Source organism: Rhinopithecus roxellana, chromosome 13, assembly GCF_007565055.1.
Source record: "Rhinopithecus roxellana isolate Shanxi Qingling chromosome 13, ASM756505v1, whole genome shotgun sequence".
Lineage (NCBI taxonomy): Eukaryota > Metazoa > Chordata > Mammalia > Primates > Cercopithecidae > Rhinopithecus > Rhinopithecus roxellana.
The window spans coordinates 57,889,195-57,907,531 of NC_044561.1; the positions used below are offsets into that span (position 1 = coordinate 57,889,195).

Genomic DNA, 18,337 nt, shown 5'->3' on the forward strand with positions numbered 1-18,337 from the left:
GGTTCAAGGCCTGCCAGGCTGTCCGTCTGTTGCAAACAGTGGCCCTGAGGAGAGTGAGGGTCACCCTGTAGGCCAGGAGTCTTTCTCAGCAGATGACATGGTACCACCAGAGTGATGGAGAACAGGCAGCATGACGGGCCCCACACCTGTCTGTCCTGTACCTCGAGGTTTGTGGTGTTACTTGGAAATGCATTTGCAAGGCTGACCCTGCAGGTTCTGGGGCAGTCAAACGGGGGTTTGAGGAAGAGACCCACCACCTGGCAGGCAGTGGAGCCTGTGCTTTGGAGGAAATGGAGCTGGCCATGGGATGAGGGTCGACGGGGGCAGGTATGGCTTGAAGGTAGGATGTAGCGGCCGCCCTCCTCAGCAGGCAGGCCAGTTGTTAGTCCCAGGAGACTTAGGAGCACTTTCAGCAGGGTGAGTGGATAGGTCCCCGACCCACAGACACCCGCTTTGTTCCTGCAGTCCAAGGAGCCATGACCTTGTGGATGCTCCCAGGGGGCCACAGAACCTCAGACACTCACCTGTTTTTGGAGGGCGTCTCTCCCATTAACCCTCCTGCCCTCACACAGCAGGTGCCCAGCCTGCCCTGCCCACCTCCTCAGCCCTCAAGAGTCCAACTTGCTCATGTGAGACCACAGGGCCCTTGCAGGGGGCATGGCATTGAGTGTACTGCCATGCCCTGGATCCTGGGGTCAGTGTCCTCATCTGTGAAATGAGGGAGTTGAATTAGATGCTCATGGAGCCCTGCGCCCCTGCTCTCCCCATCCGTGGCACAGCTGAGAGTGAAGACTGCTGAGGTGGGGTGGGGGCCAGGGGGCCAGCCAGGGCTTAGTGGGGTGTGGGGCCCCAGGCAGAAGGAGCTTGTTGTGGGGGGAACTGGGGGTCCTGGGCAAAGCTCTGCCTCAGGCCTTGGGAGGCTGGGGCTGGGGGCACCCAGGAGCTGAGGGGATGTGACAAAGGCCAGGGCCAAGGAGGGTGCCTGTTACACCGCAGGTACTCGGATCCAAGAAGGAAACCTCAAGCCCGAAAGCCAGGCTGAGAAGATTGAGATCTTCGGGTACAGCTGGAGCCATGCCATGCCCCCCATGCCTCCCCCAGCTGGGAGGCAGACAAGGGGTTCCACCACCCTCTCACTGAGTTAACAATGAGACTGAAGTGACACTGGGGCCCTCGGCTGGCAGGCAGTAAGCTACAAGGTCCTTGCTTTAGAGACCTTTATGGAAGGGGTGCCCCATCCCAAGATGGGTGCCACCCTTCCAGGCTCCCTGGAGCTTCTATTCGCCTTCCTCTTTCTAATCTTCACCCCACCCAGCCCCACTGCTCTTCTGGAAGGAGATCTTGCTGTCCGGTGCTGGGCGGGATGACGGAGTGAACACGGGACTGGGGAGGAGACCTGGCTGGAGACTAAGAGAAGCAGAGGAGTCACACTCCACTCACCTCGACCTTCCAAAGTGCCGGGATCACAGGCGTGTGCCACCGCGCCCAAACATAACTGAAGGCTTTACAGACATGTCTGTGGCACCACAGAACACGAACGGTCCCAGTGGAAACCCCACGCCCAATTTCCTCAGGGAACTGTTGTGGCGGGGGCTTGGGTGGCTGAAGGGAGCAGACCCAGGCGTAGGGCTCAGGGTGGACGGATGCGGTAAAACCAAGAACTCAGCACCTCCCCCACCCACCTGCTGAAAACTCTACTTAAGTCACCTAACAAAGCAGATGGCAGTGAGTGGCTCTGGGTGGGATCTTTGTCTTCTGGCTATCCTCTGCCCATCAAGAAGGCTGGGGAAGTTGGGGCTGAGAGAAAGGTCTAGGCCTAGAAGACCTCGGACTCTCAACTCCAACTCCTCCTCCCCCTCTTCCTTAGTGGGCTCACCTCAAGCACCCCACGTGGTGGCCCTAGGTAGAACAGATTCGGGTGGGCAAAGCGCCTTAGATCCGGAGGCTGCAGCCCAGGGCAGGGTGCCAACTTCTCCTCATCCCTTCATAGGTCACAGAATGGAAAGACACTGGGGCTTCTCTGTTGGGAGCGTAGGAGGGAAAGGCTGGACAAAAGGGCTCCCGAACAGGTTCCGAGGGGAGCAACCCGGCCCTGACCCCCGCCCCCAACACCGTTCCCGGCCTCACTCCCCAATGTCCCGGCTCTGCACCAATTCCTCCCGCAAACCAAGGAACACCGAGGCACTCCTGGTCTCTAAACCGTTTTATTTCTCCAGAAGGTTGGGGTGGGCGAGCCTAGAACACTGCGTGCGGCGGGTTCCCGGGTCCAGCCAGCGCAGACCGCGTGGGGCCCTGCGGCTCTTAGGCGAAGGTGGAGTTGTTCCAGCCCACGTTGGCCGCGTTCATGTCGTAATAGTTGATGTAGACCCTGCGCGGGGAGGAGGCTGGACTCAGCGGGCGGCTCAGTCCCCGGCCTGGCCGCGTGCCGCCGCCCCTCCCCCGCCCCTCCGCCCCTCCGCGCCTCCGCGTACCTGTCCGGGCTGATACGCAGGCGCTCGGCCAGCAGGCCGCACAGCAGCTTGCTGTAGGAGCGGTTCTGCGCGCCGCCGATCTTGCCGATGCTGTGCAGGCTGCAGAGCGCGCAAGGCTCGCTGGAGCCTCCGAAGGCCATGAGCTGGTCCGGGACCACGTGCACCGCGATGTACTGCAAGAAGGGGCGCGATCAGCCCGCCCCAGCGACCTCGCCGAGCCCCAAGCGTCCACTTCGGGCCCGAGCCACCGTCCTCCCCCCGCTCCGTCCCCTCAGCTCCGTTTGGGAGTCGCCTCCCCAGCTTCCAGCGCGGGACCCCCTCGTCCGGCCGGCAGCCCCTCTTCCTGTCCCCTCCCGGCAAACCTGGGGGGGCTTGCCGGTGGCCTGCGCCAGCTGCTGGGTGAGCTCGGAGAGGAACCCGTCCGGCACGGAGGCGCGGGGCACGTTGGTGTTTACGATGAACATCGGCATGATGACAGAAGAACCCGGACACCCGCGCAGAAGCACAAACGCACGCGACGCGGCCGCCGCTGAGCTACGTGCCTGACTTCTCGGACACTACTGCGGCCCCACCTTTTGTGACGCCACCGCCGGCGCCAGGCCCCGCCCCCGCGAGGCTGCGGCTCCGCCTCCAGTGGGGACGTCACCGCCTGCCTCCGCCTCCAGTGGGGACGTCACCGCCTGCCCGCAGGGCAGGACCCTGGGCGACTCTGCCCGTTCCTCCAGCAACCGCCGCTAAGCCCGGCGCAGGGTTCCAAACCGTTCTCCACGTGGCCGCTAGAAATCTTCCTGTCCCGGCCTCACTTCGGGTCTTTCTTAGTCCTTTCACTAAGTCACCGATGTTAGTCGCCAGGAGGCGCTGTGCCGGCAGTGGGGATGCGGTGGTGAACCCGGAAGATGGCCCCTGGACCTTCCAGAGGTGAAGCCCAGTCGATTCCACTGCACGCACTGAGCCTCTGTACGTCCTGAGTCTTTGGGCCTCGCGTCCCCAAGGGCTCCAGTCCCCGCACGCGTTAGCTTGTGTGTTGGAGATGGGGAGGGGTAGTCATTGCGGCAGGTGAGAGGGGAGCTGCCCCTGCGAATCACCATCCAGGGAACTTCCCTGAACCCCTGCTCTTTAAAGAGGATAGGATGCTGGGAGGCACCGAAGGGAAGGAGGTGAGGTCGAGACCAGGTTCAGTGGTTCAAACGTGCGCAGCTCCACTTCTCTGGGCCTCTGGGCCACTTCAGCTCCTCAGGGAAGCCACACCCTAGTCAGGTCCACCGTGTATGACCTCTCATAGAGCACTTGCTGAATTTCTTAACTGTCTTTTCCACTAATGGTAAATTCGGGGACCACCTAGCAGGTGCCAAGCATACAAGAGACATTGACTTAATACTGCTGAATGAATGAATGAATGAATGGGTGAAAGAAGATAAGCCATGACATAGCAGGAAGAGGACAAGGCGGCAAGTGGATCACAGGCCAGGTCCTCAGATTTCCAGGGAGGTCCTGTCCTTGGTCTCTGATAGGTGCAATCCATATACCAGTCTCGGTGAAGGCCATGTGATACAGTAAGGACACCCATGCCTGTGGGGCCCTCGTGGCACCAGCCAGCCTCCAGTTGGGAGGCCCCATGGCCCATTTATACAAATAGCCTATGGGTGTTGGTTCCTGCAGCTGGGCCCCAGACTCTTTCCCTCCTGCTGTCACACCTTCTCTTACCTGTGTCCAGGGCTCCCTAAATGATGGCACTCCATGCCATGTCTCCAGCCAGGGGCACTCCCCTAAGCCCCAGGTGCTGACAGCAGCTGACTGAGTGTCCACTGCTCTGTAAAGTCCAGATATATGACTTGTCCTCCTACACCTGATCACCTGCCAGTGAAGTGTGCCTCCTTTCACTATCCCTTTATTCCCACTTCTCTCCATTCCCCGCACTACTGCCTAGTCTGCACTAGCTGCATCGCCTTTGGCCTGGACCACTGTGACTTCCCTATGGTGGACTGCTGCTCCTCAAGGGAGGAGTCTGTTTCCCAGCCCCAGGCAGCAGATTTAGCTGTGACTCCCTGTGCCCAATGAAAGCTGAACAGAATTACGTAAGTCACTCCAGGCAGAAGACTGAAGAGCCAGGGCTTGGTTGACCTGTTCCCTGTGAACCTGAATGACAAGGTGCAGCCTCGCCAGCAAGCACCTGAGCACCCCCTGGAAGTGAGCCCCTGTCAATCTCAGGTTGTTATCGTAACAAAGGGTTGCCTTACCTGGCCAGTGATGGAGCAGGAGCATTGCTACCTTGAACAAACACCACCATTCTAAGTTCCCCCTTAATTAAAAGCCACCTAAATCCAGCCCCAACATCAGCCTAATGGCTAATGTCAGCATAACCAGAAACATTCCAATCCTAAGATAAACCCCTCTCTGACCAGAAACATGCCAACCCCGAGACAGCCTCCCCTCCAACCAGAGACATTCCAACCCCGCAATAAACTTTCCCTCACACAGAAATATTCGGAACCTATGATAAGCACCCCCTCCAAAACCCTTAAATATCCTTAGTTTGTAAGAGAGTGTGGCTCTGACCTAACTCGACCAGAAGCCCCTCTCAAGTTTGTTTTCTAAAATAAACCTGTCCTTGTTGACTGTTGAGCCACCCTTCGTGTTTCTTTCCTCTTTAATTCTTATAGCCAGGACAGCCTCTGAGCCACTTGTCATCTCCTTGTACCCTCCCCAGCTGTTTCCAGTGGCAGTCAGCCTCATCTTTCTAGAAGGGTACCCAAAGAAGTGATATGATTTGCCTCTTACTAGCATGGACATTTGGCTCAGTTTCCCCATCTATAATTTGGGGATGACAATAGCGTTCACCTGACATAGAGGTGTTATGAGCACCAGGTGGCCTAAATGCTAGTAACAGTCTCCTCTGATACTAGGGATTGTACTGTCACAAGGCCCTGTGAGCCTCCCCCAACCCTCCCTTGTTCTGTGAGTCATGGCATACTGTCCTTCAGTACCATGGCTCCTGACTCCAGGGTTGGGGGTTGGTCCTGAAATTGCCCACATTTTCCCTCATCTGTCTCCAACTCATCCTCCAGTTCTTTACTCAGCCTCAGTTCCTTAGGAAAGCCCCTGGAGCACCTGGCTTGGTGCATTCCCACATGTGCCCAGCACCCGTCCTGTCCTTCAAGGCTATCTCCATATTTCTGAGTTAAGACTGCATGTCTAGGCAGTAAACCCCGTGCCAGTGGGGACAGTCTCTTTTTGGGCATTGCTGTATGCCTACCTCCTGACCCCTTACCTCCGTGGTAGGCAGATGACCCCCTGCCCACTAAAGAATAGCAGGAGGAGGACAAGCACTAATCCCTGGAACCTATGAGTATGCTATGTTACCTGGCAAAAAGCACTTCACAGATGCAATTAGGATTATTGACCTAATAGGGAGATTAGCATGGAGTATCTGGGTACACCCAATCTAATCACATGAGCTCTTAAAAGCAGATAATTTTCTCCAGCCAGAGTGCCAGATTCGAAGTAAGAAAAGCACTCGATGTCCATTACTGGCTTTGAAGATGAAGGGAACCAGAGACCTCATGGTACAACCACAAGGAACTGAATTTTGCTCACAACCAGATTGAACTTGGAAGTGGATTTTTCCCTTGTCCCTTCAGATACCTTGACTTCAGCCGTGCGAGTCCTGATGCAGAAGACCTAGTCACGTTACGCTGGACTACTGACCCACAGAAAGTGGGAGATAATAAATGTGTGTTGTTTGAAGCTGCTAAAAGTTTGTGTTGATTTGTTATAAGAGCAATAAAAATAATACACCTGGGACCCATAGGGACACAATAATTATCTGCAAACCATGGACAAATGCTCCAGGAGGCATTGGCAGGCATGGCTGCTAACTCCCTCTTCCTCCTCATGGCAGCATCCCAGATCTGTTAGTTAGAAGGTTCACTGCCCCAGAGCCCCTGCCACCCACGTGTGGTCACCTCATCTCCCACCCCATCCTAGCACATCCAGCTGGAGGCACCACCCACCTGTCAGTTTCCTCACCCCTAGGCCTCTGAGGAAGCATTTTCATGGTCTGATTCTAAAGACAGCGGTGTGTGTGTCCATGTGTGTATGCGTGCACGTGTGTGTGTGTCCACATGCACGCTCACATGCACATATGAGCCTATAAAGCTAGAGTAGCTGAGAAGTCACCATCTAGCCCTGGAGTGTGCACCCAGACAGGAGCCTAGGTTCCCCGGGCAGAGTCATCTCTCTCTAGGTGTTTGATTCTCTCGAATCTTCAATGATTCCCTGCTACCTGCAGAATGAACCAGAGTGGGCAGAACACAAGCCTTGAAGAGCACTGGCTCAAGTTCAGCTCCACTGCTAATCCACTGGGTCACTCTGGACCCCTTGGGTGGCCTAAAGGCCTCCTCAATAAAATGGAGATCAAGGAGATCAGGAAGCACACAGACTCTAGACTACACTGCCCATGAGCACTCTGAATGATCAGCACCAGCATGCGACGGACCTCAGATACCAGGCGAGGCCCCAGACGCAGCGTGTGCAGTGATCAAGGTCTGGGGTCCATGGTCACCAGGTCTACTCCTGGCCATTCCAGTTAGCTGGGTGACACTGGACAAGCCACCGGCTTCTACTCAGTCTCTCATATGTACAACAGGGGGAATAAAAGTACTAATTTCATGGGGTCCTTTCCAGGATTAAAGGAGCTAACACTTGGAAGACACTCAGAATGGTCCTGATATGTAGAAAGCCCTCCATAGATGTTATCCCTGAACATTGTTGTCACTGGGAGACTGTTTCTTTTTGCAAGGTAAGGACGACCGCCATCCTCATAAGCCTGGGCACAGCCTGAGGACAAGGACTGAGGCGGAAGCCTTTGGATGTAGTGGACCCTAGGTGGATATGTGTGAACTGAAGGGAAAAATGATTCAGCTGAGGCACAGAGTGATCTGGGTCCCAACAAGAGGGAACCAGAGACTCAGAGGGTCCAAGAAAGGAGAGGATGAGAGCAAATACAAGAGAATGGACAGCGGCCCTTTGCAGGCTGTGCAAGCCCAGATCCTTGTGAGCGCCGCCTGGATCCTGGCGGCCAGGCAGTCAACTCGAGCCTGCCAGATGGGCTGGGCCCTGTCTCCTGGCCCTAGGAAGCTGGGACATGTAGGTCCTGGTAATTAACAAATGAGGGAGGGATTCGGGCTAGTTGAGGGGCTTGATCACATGCTCTGGGAGGTAGGGAGAGGCCACACTGGGTCTGGGGTCTGGGGAGGTGGGCTGGAGCTGGGGAGCATGGCTGTGGCTCCTCTCTAGCTACATGACATCGATCCTCACACCTGGAATGCAGGCTCAGCAGACAGGTCAGCTCCCACCCTGGACCACCCCCTAGAAACCCAGTCTGGCCCTCCCGCCCCTCTCTGCGCTGCCCTTCCTTGTCTTCAAGGTCCTGTCCTGAGATTCTGTCTCCTCTCCCTAACTGAGGGGGTCGCTGGGCAATAAGGGACTTGCAACCCCCACCCTGTGCTCCCAGAGTGGCCAGAGCCAATTCCAGCTGGGTGGGTGGTGAGTGAGAGGGCAGGGCTCCAGCTGGGGACCAGGGAACCAAGTGTGTCTGAGGTAGGCCGGGACCTGGGTGTCACCTGATGCCTGCTCTGCTTGTGGCATGTACCCCAGGATCTCAGGGGTGCTTGTCTACGGATTCTTACTCATGGAGGTCTGCAGCCAGGGCGGCCAGGGAAGCCATTTGGAGCACAAAGGTAAGCTGGGGAGCAGGTCAACAGATGCAGGATCAGGGTGGATGGACACAGAGGGTCAGAGTGACCACACACAGGGTTCCTGGAAGGGCTGCCCCTGCCTCCTGAACTCCACAGTGACTGGACACGGGGGCTTCATTCCCAACCCGCAACGCTACTGCCTCCGAGTGGCTCCAGTTTTTTGGGGTTTTTTTTCTTCTTTTTTTGGTAGAAACAAGGCTTTGCTCTGTGGCCCAGGCTGGAGTGCACTGGTGCAATCATAGCTCACTGTAATCTCCAACTCCTGGGTTCCAGCGATCCTCCCACCTCAGCCTCTTGAGTAGCTGGGACTACAGGCACATGCTGCCAAGGCTCTAGCTTTTAAAAGGCTCCCAGCTGAGCCTATCCTTGGGAAGCCAGCTCAGAGTCACCATCTCCCTGAGACCCCTACTGATCCCCTGACCCACATATTTCTCTCTGCAGAGAACCCACTGCCACCACTTCTCTTTAACAGTCACTGTTTCCTGACAAAAGCGAAATTCTTTCTTATACAACAATAGTCCATTGATTTTTTAATTTAGGCACCAAAGTAAAATAATGAAGAAAAGATGGCTGTTTTTAAGCAAACAGTGCTGGTACGACCAGATAGCCATTTCAAAAAAAAAGAAAGAAAAGAAAAAAGGGCCAGGCGCTGTGACTCATTCCTGTAATCCCAGCACTTTGGCAAACAAATGGCTTGAGTCCATGAGTTCAGGACCAGTCTGAGCAACATGGCAAAATTCTGTCTCTACAAAACAATAAAACAAAACAAAAATTAGCCAGGCATGGTGGCATGCACCTGTAGTCCCAGCTACTCAGGAGGCTGAGGTGGGAGGATTGCTTGAGTCTGGAAGGTGGAGGTTGCAGTGAGCTGAGATCATGTCACTTGCACTCCAGTTTGGGCAACACACAGTGAGACCCTGTTCCAAAAAAAAAAAAAAAAAGGAACCTCAACCCCTCACACCATACACAAAAATTAAGTTGAAATTCATCATCAGCAACATAAGTGTAAAAGCTAAAACTATCCAACATTTAGAAGAAAATCTTTGCAAGATTGGGAGAGGCAAAGATATCTTATGGTACAAAAAGCATGAAGCACAAAAACCAAAAGCTGATAAATCAGACTTTACCAAAATAAAAATTCCTGCTTGGCTGGGCCAGGTGGCTCATGCCTGTAATCCCAGCACTTTTGGGAGGCCGAGGCGGGTGGATCACGAGGTCAGGAGATCAAGACCATCCTGGCCAACATAGTGAAACCCCGTCTCTACTAAAAGTACAAAAAAATTAGCAGTGTGGTGGAGTGTGCCTGTAGTCCCAGCTACTCAGGAGGCTGAGGCAGGAGAATTGCTTCAACCCAGGAGGCAGAGGCTGCAGTGAGCCGAGATCATGCCACTGTACTCCAGCCTGGGTGACAGAGCAAGACTCTGTCTCAAAAAAAAACCAAATAAATAAAAATAAATAAATTCTGCTCTTAGAAAGGTAGCATTAAGAAAAAAGGCGGCCGGGCGCGGTGGCTCAAGCCTGTAATCCCAGCACTTTGGGAGGCCGAGACGGGCGGATCACAAGGTCAGGAGATCGAGACCATCCTGGCTAACCCGGTGAAACCCCGTCTCTACTAAAAGATACAAAAAACTAGCCGGGCGAGGTGGCGGGCGCCTGTAGTCCCAGCTACTCGGGAGGCTGAGGCAGGAGAATGGCGTAAACCCGGGAGGCGGAGCTTGCAGTGAGCTGAGATCCGGCCACTGCACTCCAGCCTGGGCGACAGAGCGAGACTCTGTCTCAAAAAAAAAAAAAAAAAAAAAGAAAAAAGAAAATAAAAAAGGCAAGCTACAGACTGCAAGAAAATATTTATGATACTATATATTTAACAAAGTACTAGCTTCCAGAATGTATAAAAAATGCCCACATTTCAAAAATAATGACAACCAACCTGATTAAAAATAGCAGATAAGGGCTGGGTGTGGTGGCTCATGCTTGTAATCTCAGCACTTTGGGAAGCCAAGGTGGGTGGATCACCTGAGGTCAGGAGTTTGAAACTTGCCTGGCCAACATGGCAAAATACCATCTCTACCAAAAATACAAAAATTAGCAGGGCATGGTGGCTCACACCTGTGGTCCCCTCTACGTGGGGGGGACTGAGGTGGAAGGATCACTTGAGTCCAGGAGGCAGAGGTTGCAATGAGCTGAGATCATTCCACTGTCCTCCAGCCTGGGCAACAGAGAGAGAACCCGGTCTCAAAAAAAAAAAAAAAAAAAAAAAAAGTAGACAAAAGATTTGAACAAATTATTCATAAAAGAAAACCCACGAATGGCCATACTGAGCACATGAAAAGATGTCTAACATTATTGGTCATCAGGGAAATACCACAATTAAATGACAAGATACCACTACACACTCACTAGAATGGCTAAATTGAAAAGACTGACAATACCAAGTGCTGGTGAGGATTTGGAGTATCCAGAACTCTCACACATTGTTAATGAGAATGTGAAATAGTATAATCAATCACTTTCGAAAACAATTTGTATACAGTTAAATATGCATTTATTATTAAGCCCAGCAATTCATTTACCCAAAAAGCTAGACTGACTGACTATGTCCTCCCCAGGTAACCTACCCATATATTGAAACCTAATCCCTCATATGATGGTACTTGGAGGTAGGGCCTTTGGGCCTCTTGGGAGGTGATTAAGTCATGAGGGCAGAGCCTGCATGAACGGGATTGGTGTCCTTATAAGAGACCCCAGAGAGCTTCCTTGCCCCTTCTGCCATGTCTAGGAGGACACAGTGAGCAGACCGCCATCTATGAATCAAGACATGGGCCCTCAGCAGACACTGAATCCACTGTCACCTTGATCTTGGACCTCCCAGCCTCCAAAACCATGAAAAATACATTTCTGCTGTTTATAAGCCACCCAGGCTATGGTTCTTTGTTATAGCAGCCCAACGGACTAAGACACAAAAGAAATAAAAACATACGTTTAGACAATGATTTGTGTAGGAACATTCACAGCAGTTTTATTCATGATGGCCAAGAATTAGAAATAGCCAAAACGTCCACCAACAGGTTGATGGATAAATAAATCATGGTCTAACCACAGAGGGGAATACTACTCAGCAATACAAAGGAGTCTCTCCTAATACGTGCAACAACATGCATGAATCCCAAAATCTGTATCTGAAGCCAAGCCAGACACAAATGTGTACATACAGTATGCAATGACTTCAGATTCTGAAAAAAAGGCAAATCTGACTAATTGAGGCAGAAAGCAGGTCAGTGGTTCCCTGGGTCTGGGGCTGGGGTGGGTTATTGATAACTAAGGGGCATGAGGGTGCCTTGGGGCAGGGTAAACGCTCCATCTGGATTGCGATGGTATTTCACAAGTGTATACACTTCTCAAAACTCACCAAATATAGACTTAAAATGGATATATTTGATTATGTGTAAATTATACCTCAATAAAGTTGATTAAAAACATCAATTCCTCAGAAAATTCTGATCACTCCCCTCTCAGACTACGTCAGTCCTCTTGGTATGCATATCCATACCCACTACAACCTGTATTTATTTTTTTTGAAACATGGTCTCCTTCTGTTGTCCAGGCTGGAGTGCAGTGGCTCAAATTAGGATTCATTGCAGCCTCGACCTCCCAGGCTCAAGTGATCCTCCCATTTCAGCCTCCTGAGTAGCTGGGACCACAGGCATGTACCACCACACCCAACTTATTTTATTATTTTTTTATTTTTTGGTAGAAACAGGATCTTACTATGTGGCCCAGGCTGGTCTCAAACTCCTGGTCTCAAAGCGATCCTCCTGCCTTGGCCTCCCAAAGTGCTGGGATTACAGGCATCAGCCACCTCGCCTGGCCAACCTGTATTTTTCTTTCACTGCATTTCCTGAGTCTGTAATTATTACGTTGAGATGAAGTCGGCCGGGCGCGGTGGCTCAAGCCTGTAATCCCAGGACTTTGGGAGGCCGAGACGGGCGGATCACGAGGTCAGGAGATCGAGACCATCCTGGCTAACACGGTGAAACCCCGTCTCTACTAAAAATACAAAAAAACTAGCCGGGCAAGGTGGCGGGCGCCTGTAGTCCCAGCTACTCCGGAGGCTGAGGCAGGAGAATGGCGTAAACCTGGGAGGCGGAGCTTGCAGTGAGCTGAGATCCGGCCACTGCACTCTAGCCCGGGCAACAGAGCAAGACTCTGTCTCAAAAAAAAAAAAAAAAAGAGATGAAGTCTTCCTCTGTCACCCAGCCTGGCATGCAGTGGTGTGATCGTAGTTTACTGCTACCTTGAACTCTTGGACTCAAGTGATCCTGCTGCCTCAGCCTCCTGAGTAGCTGGACCTGTTAACACATACCACCATGCCCAGCTCATTTTTCAATTTTTTTTTTTTTATATTTTTTTGTAGAGATAGGGGGGTCTCACTATGTTACCCAGGCTGGTTTCAAACTCTGGCCTCAATTGATCCTCCCACCTTGGCCTCCCAAAGTGCTGGGATTACAGTCATGAGCTGCCACAACCAGACTGTAATTATGTTGTTACTGATTTTCTGTCAGTTAATTCCCTTTAGCCTGGAACACCACTCTCATCACTGATTGCTAAGCACCTGGAGCCATGTCTGCACACAAAGGGTGCTCAATAAGCACTCCTTAAACAAAGGAATGCAGGAGGCAGTGAGGACCAGGGCCCTGGCAGGAAGCAGAGGACAGGACAGCAGCTGGCTTTGGCCCCTGGTCACCCCTTTGGGACTAGAGTTCTGTCGACTGGATAACCTCCGGGCTCTTCCACGTGGGGCCCTGGGCCCGCCTGGGGAAGTTGAGTCTGTGTAATTCTTCGGAGATCTCTTGGAGGGTCTTGCCTTTGGTCTCAGGAAGGAACAGGCCAGTGTAGATGGCCCCACAGGCACAGACACCAAGGAAAGGGACATAGAGGAAGTGGGACAAGGCCTCCTGTGGATTGAAAGAGACCCCAAGACCTGGTGTGGCTCCATCAGCCCCAAACGGAAGGCCCATGACAGGTTGTGAGGAGGGATTTGCCCCCCTCTTTGCTCCCCTAAGACCCCTCCCTTTCAGTCTCAGTCTCCCTGGATGGAAGCCCCCCGCTGGGGTTCTCAGGATGACAGGGACACAGCCTAAGGCAGGGCCCCCAGCGGGAGGGGCAGGCCTACCATGACGAAGGGAAATCCCAGGCTGACCAAGAAGAGCATGATCCACATGAGCGCCCCGCAGACCATGCAGGCAGCAGGCCTGGCCATCTGGTCAAACAGCTCTGTGGCCAGGATCCCCGTCACTCCAGCTGGAAGGGGGGGCAGGGACAGGGGTCTGCTGGCCAGGGCTCCCTGCCTGCCTCTCCCCTACCCCAGCCCAGACATGGGAGTGGGAGCCGAGGCCCAGTCTGTACGGGGGACCCCTCAGGGCTCTCCTCCTGCCATTCCCTCCCAGAAGCCCCAATATGAGGTGGTCTCTGAGGGCCCGTAGGGGACATTGCATTCACACTACCACTGTGCACCCAGCTACCCATCACTCCTTCTATGTGATGATGGATGCCCAGAGCCCCTTGGGCCCACTCACCAGGGCCAATGCCAAAGCTGAGGATGGAGGCAAAGATGCAGGCCACAGCCAGGTAGAGTGTCCAGGGGAACGAGCTCTGCCGTGGACGGGGCAGGGGTGAGGTGGAAGTTAGCCCAGCCTGGACCCTCCAGCCCTCATCCACCCCAGTTACCTGCAGGCACAGGGCCACAGTGAAGATGCTCCCCCAGCAGGTCATCAGGCTGTACCCACCGATGAGCAGCACGCGCCGACCCATCCTCTCGACTGCCACACACTTCAAAGGAAGAAAGCGCAGACCCATGCACCCAGCCATGGTCACTGAGGTATGGGACAGGCAATGGGAAGGGGTCTCCTGAGAAAGCTGGTGGTGGAGGTGGGGGTAGTTTATTGCTTCAATGTGACTTTATTAATTTCCTAAAGGAACTTGGTCAATCAATCACCCAACTTCAGCCAGTTTCCGCATCTCAAAATGGTGCTGGAAGTGACCCGCAAACAATAGATGCTCTCTAACTCACTGCATTGATTGATTGAGACAGGGTCTCGCTGGTCCAGCCCAGGCTGGAGTGCAGTGGCATAATCTTGGTTTACTGCAGTCTCAACCTGCTAGGCTCAAGTGATCCTCTCACCTCGGCCTCTCCAGTAGCTAGCACTACAGGCAAAGACCACCACACCCAGCTAATTTTTGTATTTTTTGTAGAGACAGGTTTCACCGCATTGCCCAGGTTGGTCTCGAACTCCTGATCCCACCTCAGCACTATCGCCTGGGATGGAGTGCAATGTCACCACCTCAGCTCACTGCAACCTCCACCTACCGGGTTCATGTGATTCTCCTGCCTCAGTCTCCCGAGTAGCTGGGATTATAGGTGCCCGCCACCATGTCCGGCTAATTTTTTGTATTTTTTAGTAGAGACGAGGTTTCACTATGTTGGCCAGGCTGGTCTCGAACTCCTGACCTCGTGATCCACCCGCCTCGGCCCGAAGTGCTGGGATTACAGGTGTGAGCCACTGCACTCGGCCCCTCACTGCATTTTAACACCATAAGCTGGAGTGTAAACTGGTTTAATGCAGAGGACCTGGGGGTCCCTCCCCCAAGGGCTGGTGGAGGAAGGGCACCCTCCAGACTCACACTAACAATCGCCATGAGCAGCTCGCAGCTCCCAGTCCCGATGATGGCGTACTGGACCTTCGCTTCTGGCACTCCTGCTTTCCGGAACACGGAGGAGGCATAGGCGTACATCTGGGAGAGCATGGCTTTCAGGCCTGGGCTCCCTTCTACCTCCCATGGCTCCCAGCAGCCTGCAACACCAAGCCTCCGGGGCCCAGGGCGTGGGGTGGGGCAGGGGTCTCACCAAGTCATTCCCGCAGAGCTCCATGGCACTGCCGAGCACCACGAGGCTTGTCACCTGTCTCCTCAGGACCCGATGCTGGAACAGCTCCCATGGGCGCCGGGCACGGCAGCCCTGGCAGGCAGCACGCTCCTCCTCCAGCTCCTCCAGCTCCCTTGCCAAGTCCCCGGAGCCCCGCAGTCGCTGTAGTGCTGAGCCAGGGAAGAGGGTACTGAGCTCCCCTTCCCCAAGCCCCTCTTTGGTCCCCCCACAGGGACCCTCTCCTCCATCACACCATTCCTTTCTTTCTTGGCTCACTCTCTGTCTCTGTGTCTGTCTCTGTGTGTGTGTCTCTCTCTCTGCCTCTGTCTCTCTCAATCTCTCTGTGTCTGTTTGCCTCCCTGGTCAGATGGAGATGATCTTCCTGGCCCTGACATTTCTCAGGGCTGTTGGGGTGTTGCTACCGTGGATGAAAAAAGGCTTTAGAAAGAAACTCGGGGTTCTGCGGACATATCATGACTATTGCAGCACATTATCAAACTCAGTTCTTCACCCCTCCCTGCACCCATGCTGCTTGCTGTGTGATTTTGCAGTTCCTGCCACTAAAGGGGCAAGTACCGCCTACATCCCTGCTCCTGGCTCCGGGCTTGGCCAATAGGATGAGGCTGCAGTGAGGGTGTGCCATATTCCAGCCTAAGCCTTAAGAGGCCTTGCTCACTTATACTTGCTCTTCTGCTACCATGAGAACATTCCAGGCTAGCCAGGAGGATGACAAGAGACATGGACAGCCATTGGCCAGGCGCGGTGGCTCAAGCCTGTAATCCCAGCACTTTGGGAGGCAGAGGTGAGCCTGAGGTCAGGAGTTCGAGACCAGCTTGGCCAACATGGTGAAACCCTGTCTCTCCTAAAAATACAAAAATTAGCCAGGCGTGGTGGCAGGCGCCTGTAATCCCAGCTACTCTGGAGGCTAAGGCAGGAGAATCGCTTGAACCCAGGAGGCGGAGGTTGCGGTGAGCCAAGATCGTGCCATTGCACTCCAGCCTGGGGGACCAGAGTGAGACTCCGTCTCAAAAAAGAAAAAAAAAAAGAGAGACATGGACAGCCAAAGGGGCCCAGATGAGCCACCCTCGCTGGGACTGTTCTAGATCAGCCAATGCCCAGCTGGTAGCTGCAGTTGCAGGAATGACCAAGATCAGCAGAGACATCAGCCAGAACCATCCTAGATCAGCGCAGCCCAGAGGACTTAGAGGCTTAGGCTAAACAATTGCTTTTTTTGTTTGTTTTTGCTTACCACCGAGATGTTATGATTGTCTATTAGTTAGCAATAGAAAGCTGATCAGTAAATTGGCACCAGGAGTGGTGCTACCATAACAAAGACCTGTGAAATATGGTATTAGTTCCAAGACCAGGCAGAGGATGGCGATGAGGTTGAAGAAATGAAATGCTATGTTATATAGTGCAGTAACATGGAAGAAAGAAAACGGGCTCAATGAACTTATGGACTTGAGCAAAGAAAACTCCAAATGTTGAAAGCATGAACTGGTTGCTGTTAAATGAATATTCTAAGCTTGCTGTAAGACATGAAGAATTAATTCAGAAAATAACTGGCCAGTTTGCAAACAGAATTCAGAGGCAACAAAATTTAATTAAACATACATATTTCAGAAACGCTGGGTTAGTTGAAAACAACAACAAAAATGTTTTCTCGCCTCTATCCTCTCCAGCTAGCAAAAGAATCCCAAATTAAGTAACAGCCTGTGAGCAAAGATCAAATCTGGAGCACCGCCAGGAAGCCATGGACTCATAGTAAAGATCAAATCAAGCATGTGGCTTAAAGCAGTGCCTCATAGACCCTCACAGCTAGAAAAGGGGGCATTTAGGAGGCTTGCGGGCGTTGCTTCAGGGTAGCCTGACATACTCTAAATAATAGCAGTTAGGCCTTGGGAGAGAAGCCTGTCTCAAAAGTAATTGTGAGCGTGGTTTGTTGGCACATGAAAAAACCTCAAATACATAGAAAACTCACATCATTTTTTAGAAAGTTGTATTGGCAAAAGCTCTGCCAGTTTGGACAAAAAAAAAGACCAGGACAATTTGAAATATAAAGACTTCTGTGCCCCAACTTTTATTTCTTTTTTTTTTTTTTTTTTTTTTTTTTTGAGATGGGGTCTCGCTCTGTCACCAGGCTGGAGTGCAACGTGCAGTGGCACCATCTTGGCTCACTGCAACCTCCGCCTCTCAGGTTCAAGCAATTCTCCTGCCTCAGCCTCCCTAGTAACTGCGACTACAGGCGCATGCCACTACACCCAGCTCATTTTTGTATTTTTAGTAGAGATGGGGTTTCACCATGTTGGCCAGGCTGGTCTCGATCTCTTGACCTCGTGATCTGCCCGCCTTGGCCTCCCTGGGATTACAGGCATGAGCCATGGTGCCTGGCCTGCCCCAACTCTCTAGGCAGGAAGCAAGCTGAGAAATTTGCTCAACCATCAAAAGCAGCACACTGTGCAATGCCCTCTTCAGAAGGAATCAAGGAAGGTGATAGAAAAGGAAAAACATTTCAGAGGGCAGACGCAAGAAGCATGGAGAGCCACGCATAGTGGTGTGTGCCTAGAGTCCCAGGTACTCAGGAGGCTGAGGCAGGAGGATCGCTTGGGCCCAGGAGCTCTGGGTTGTAGTACGCTAGGCAGATCAGGTGTCTACACTAAGTTCAGCATCAATATAGTGACGTCCCAGGAGCAGGGACCACCAGGCTGCCTAAGGAGGAATGCACTGGCCCAGGCTGGAAATGAGACAGTTCAAAACTCCCGTGCTAGCTGGATATAATGGCTCATGCCTATAATCTAAGCACTTCGGGAGGCCAAGGAGGATGGATCATTTGAGCTCAGGAGTTTGAGACCTGCCCAGGCAAAAGGTGAAACTCCATCTTTACAAAAAATACAATAATAAAAAAAAAAATTAGCCAAGCGTGGTGGCACGGGCCAGTAGTCCCAGCTACTCAGGAGGCTGAGGTGGGAGAATTGCTTGGGCCTGGGAGGCGGAGCTTGCAGTGAGTTGAGATCACGCCACTCCAGCCTGGGTGACAGAGTAAGACCCTGTTCCAAACAAAACCAAAAAACCAAAACAAAAACAAAGAAAACTTGCATGCTGATCAACAGTGGGGTCATGCCTATGAATAGCCACAGTACTCCAGCCTGCACAAGCGAGAACCTGTCTCTAAAAATTAAAGAAAAAAAAAA

General features: G+C 52.8%; 2 protein-coding genes across 6 annotated transcripts in view; both read right to left on the reverse strand.

Annotated features, from left to right (window-relative positions):
* Positions 1-2,185: 2,185 nt before the first annotated feature.
* Positions 2,186-3,500, reverse strand: MIF (macrophage migration inhibitory factor). 2 transcript variants are annotated; one of them, XM_010369826.2, is made up of 3 exons: positions 2,834-3,500; positions 2,472-2,644; positions 2,188-2,368 (listed from the first exon to the last, which is right to left on the reverse strand). In XM_010369826.2, exons 1-3 carry the CDS (start codon positions 2,939-2,941, stop codon positions 2,302-2,304), a joined length of 348 nt encoding a protein of 115 aa, XP_010368128.1. In that variant the 5' UTR covers positions 2,942-3,500; the 3' UTR covers positions 2,188-2,301. The 2 variants fall into 2 exon arrangements, with proteins under 2 accessions (XP_010368127.1, XP_010368128.1); XM_010369825.2 differs by having other exon boundaries at positions 2,186-2,644.
* Positions 3,501-12,460: 8,960 nt separating this feature from the next.
* SLC2A11 (solute carrier family 2 member 11) overlaps positions 12,461-18,337 on the reverse strand; it is a 28,744-nt gene continuing 22,867 nt past the window's right edge. For 2 of the 4 annotated variants that reach the window (XM_030914782.1, XM_010369827.2), the window contains exons 7-12: positions 15,129-15,316; positions 14,906-15,016; positions 13,952-14,053; positions 13,801-13,876; positions 13,398-13,525; positions 12,461-13,179 (exon numbers count right to left, since the gene is read on the reverse strand). In XM_030914782.1, the coding sequence (XP_030770642.1) occupies positions 12,979-13,179; positions 13,398-13,525; positions 13,801-13,876; positions 13,952-14,053; positions 14,906-15,016; positions 15,129-15,316 (806 nt within the window). In that variant the 3' untranslated portion in view covers positions 12,461-12,978. Of the gene's footprint in view, positions 13,180-13,397; positions 13,526-13,800; positions 14,054-14,905; positions 15,017-15,128; positions 15,317-18,337 lie in introns of all 4 variants that reach the window. The other 2 variants (XM_030914781.1, XM_030914780.1) reach the window with 1 other exon arrangement.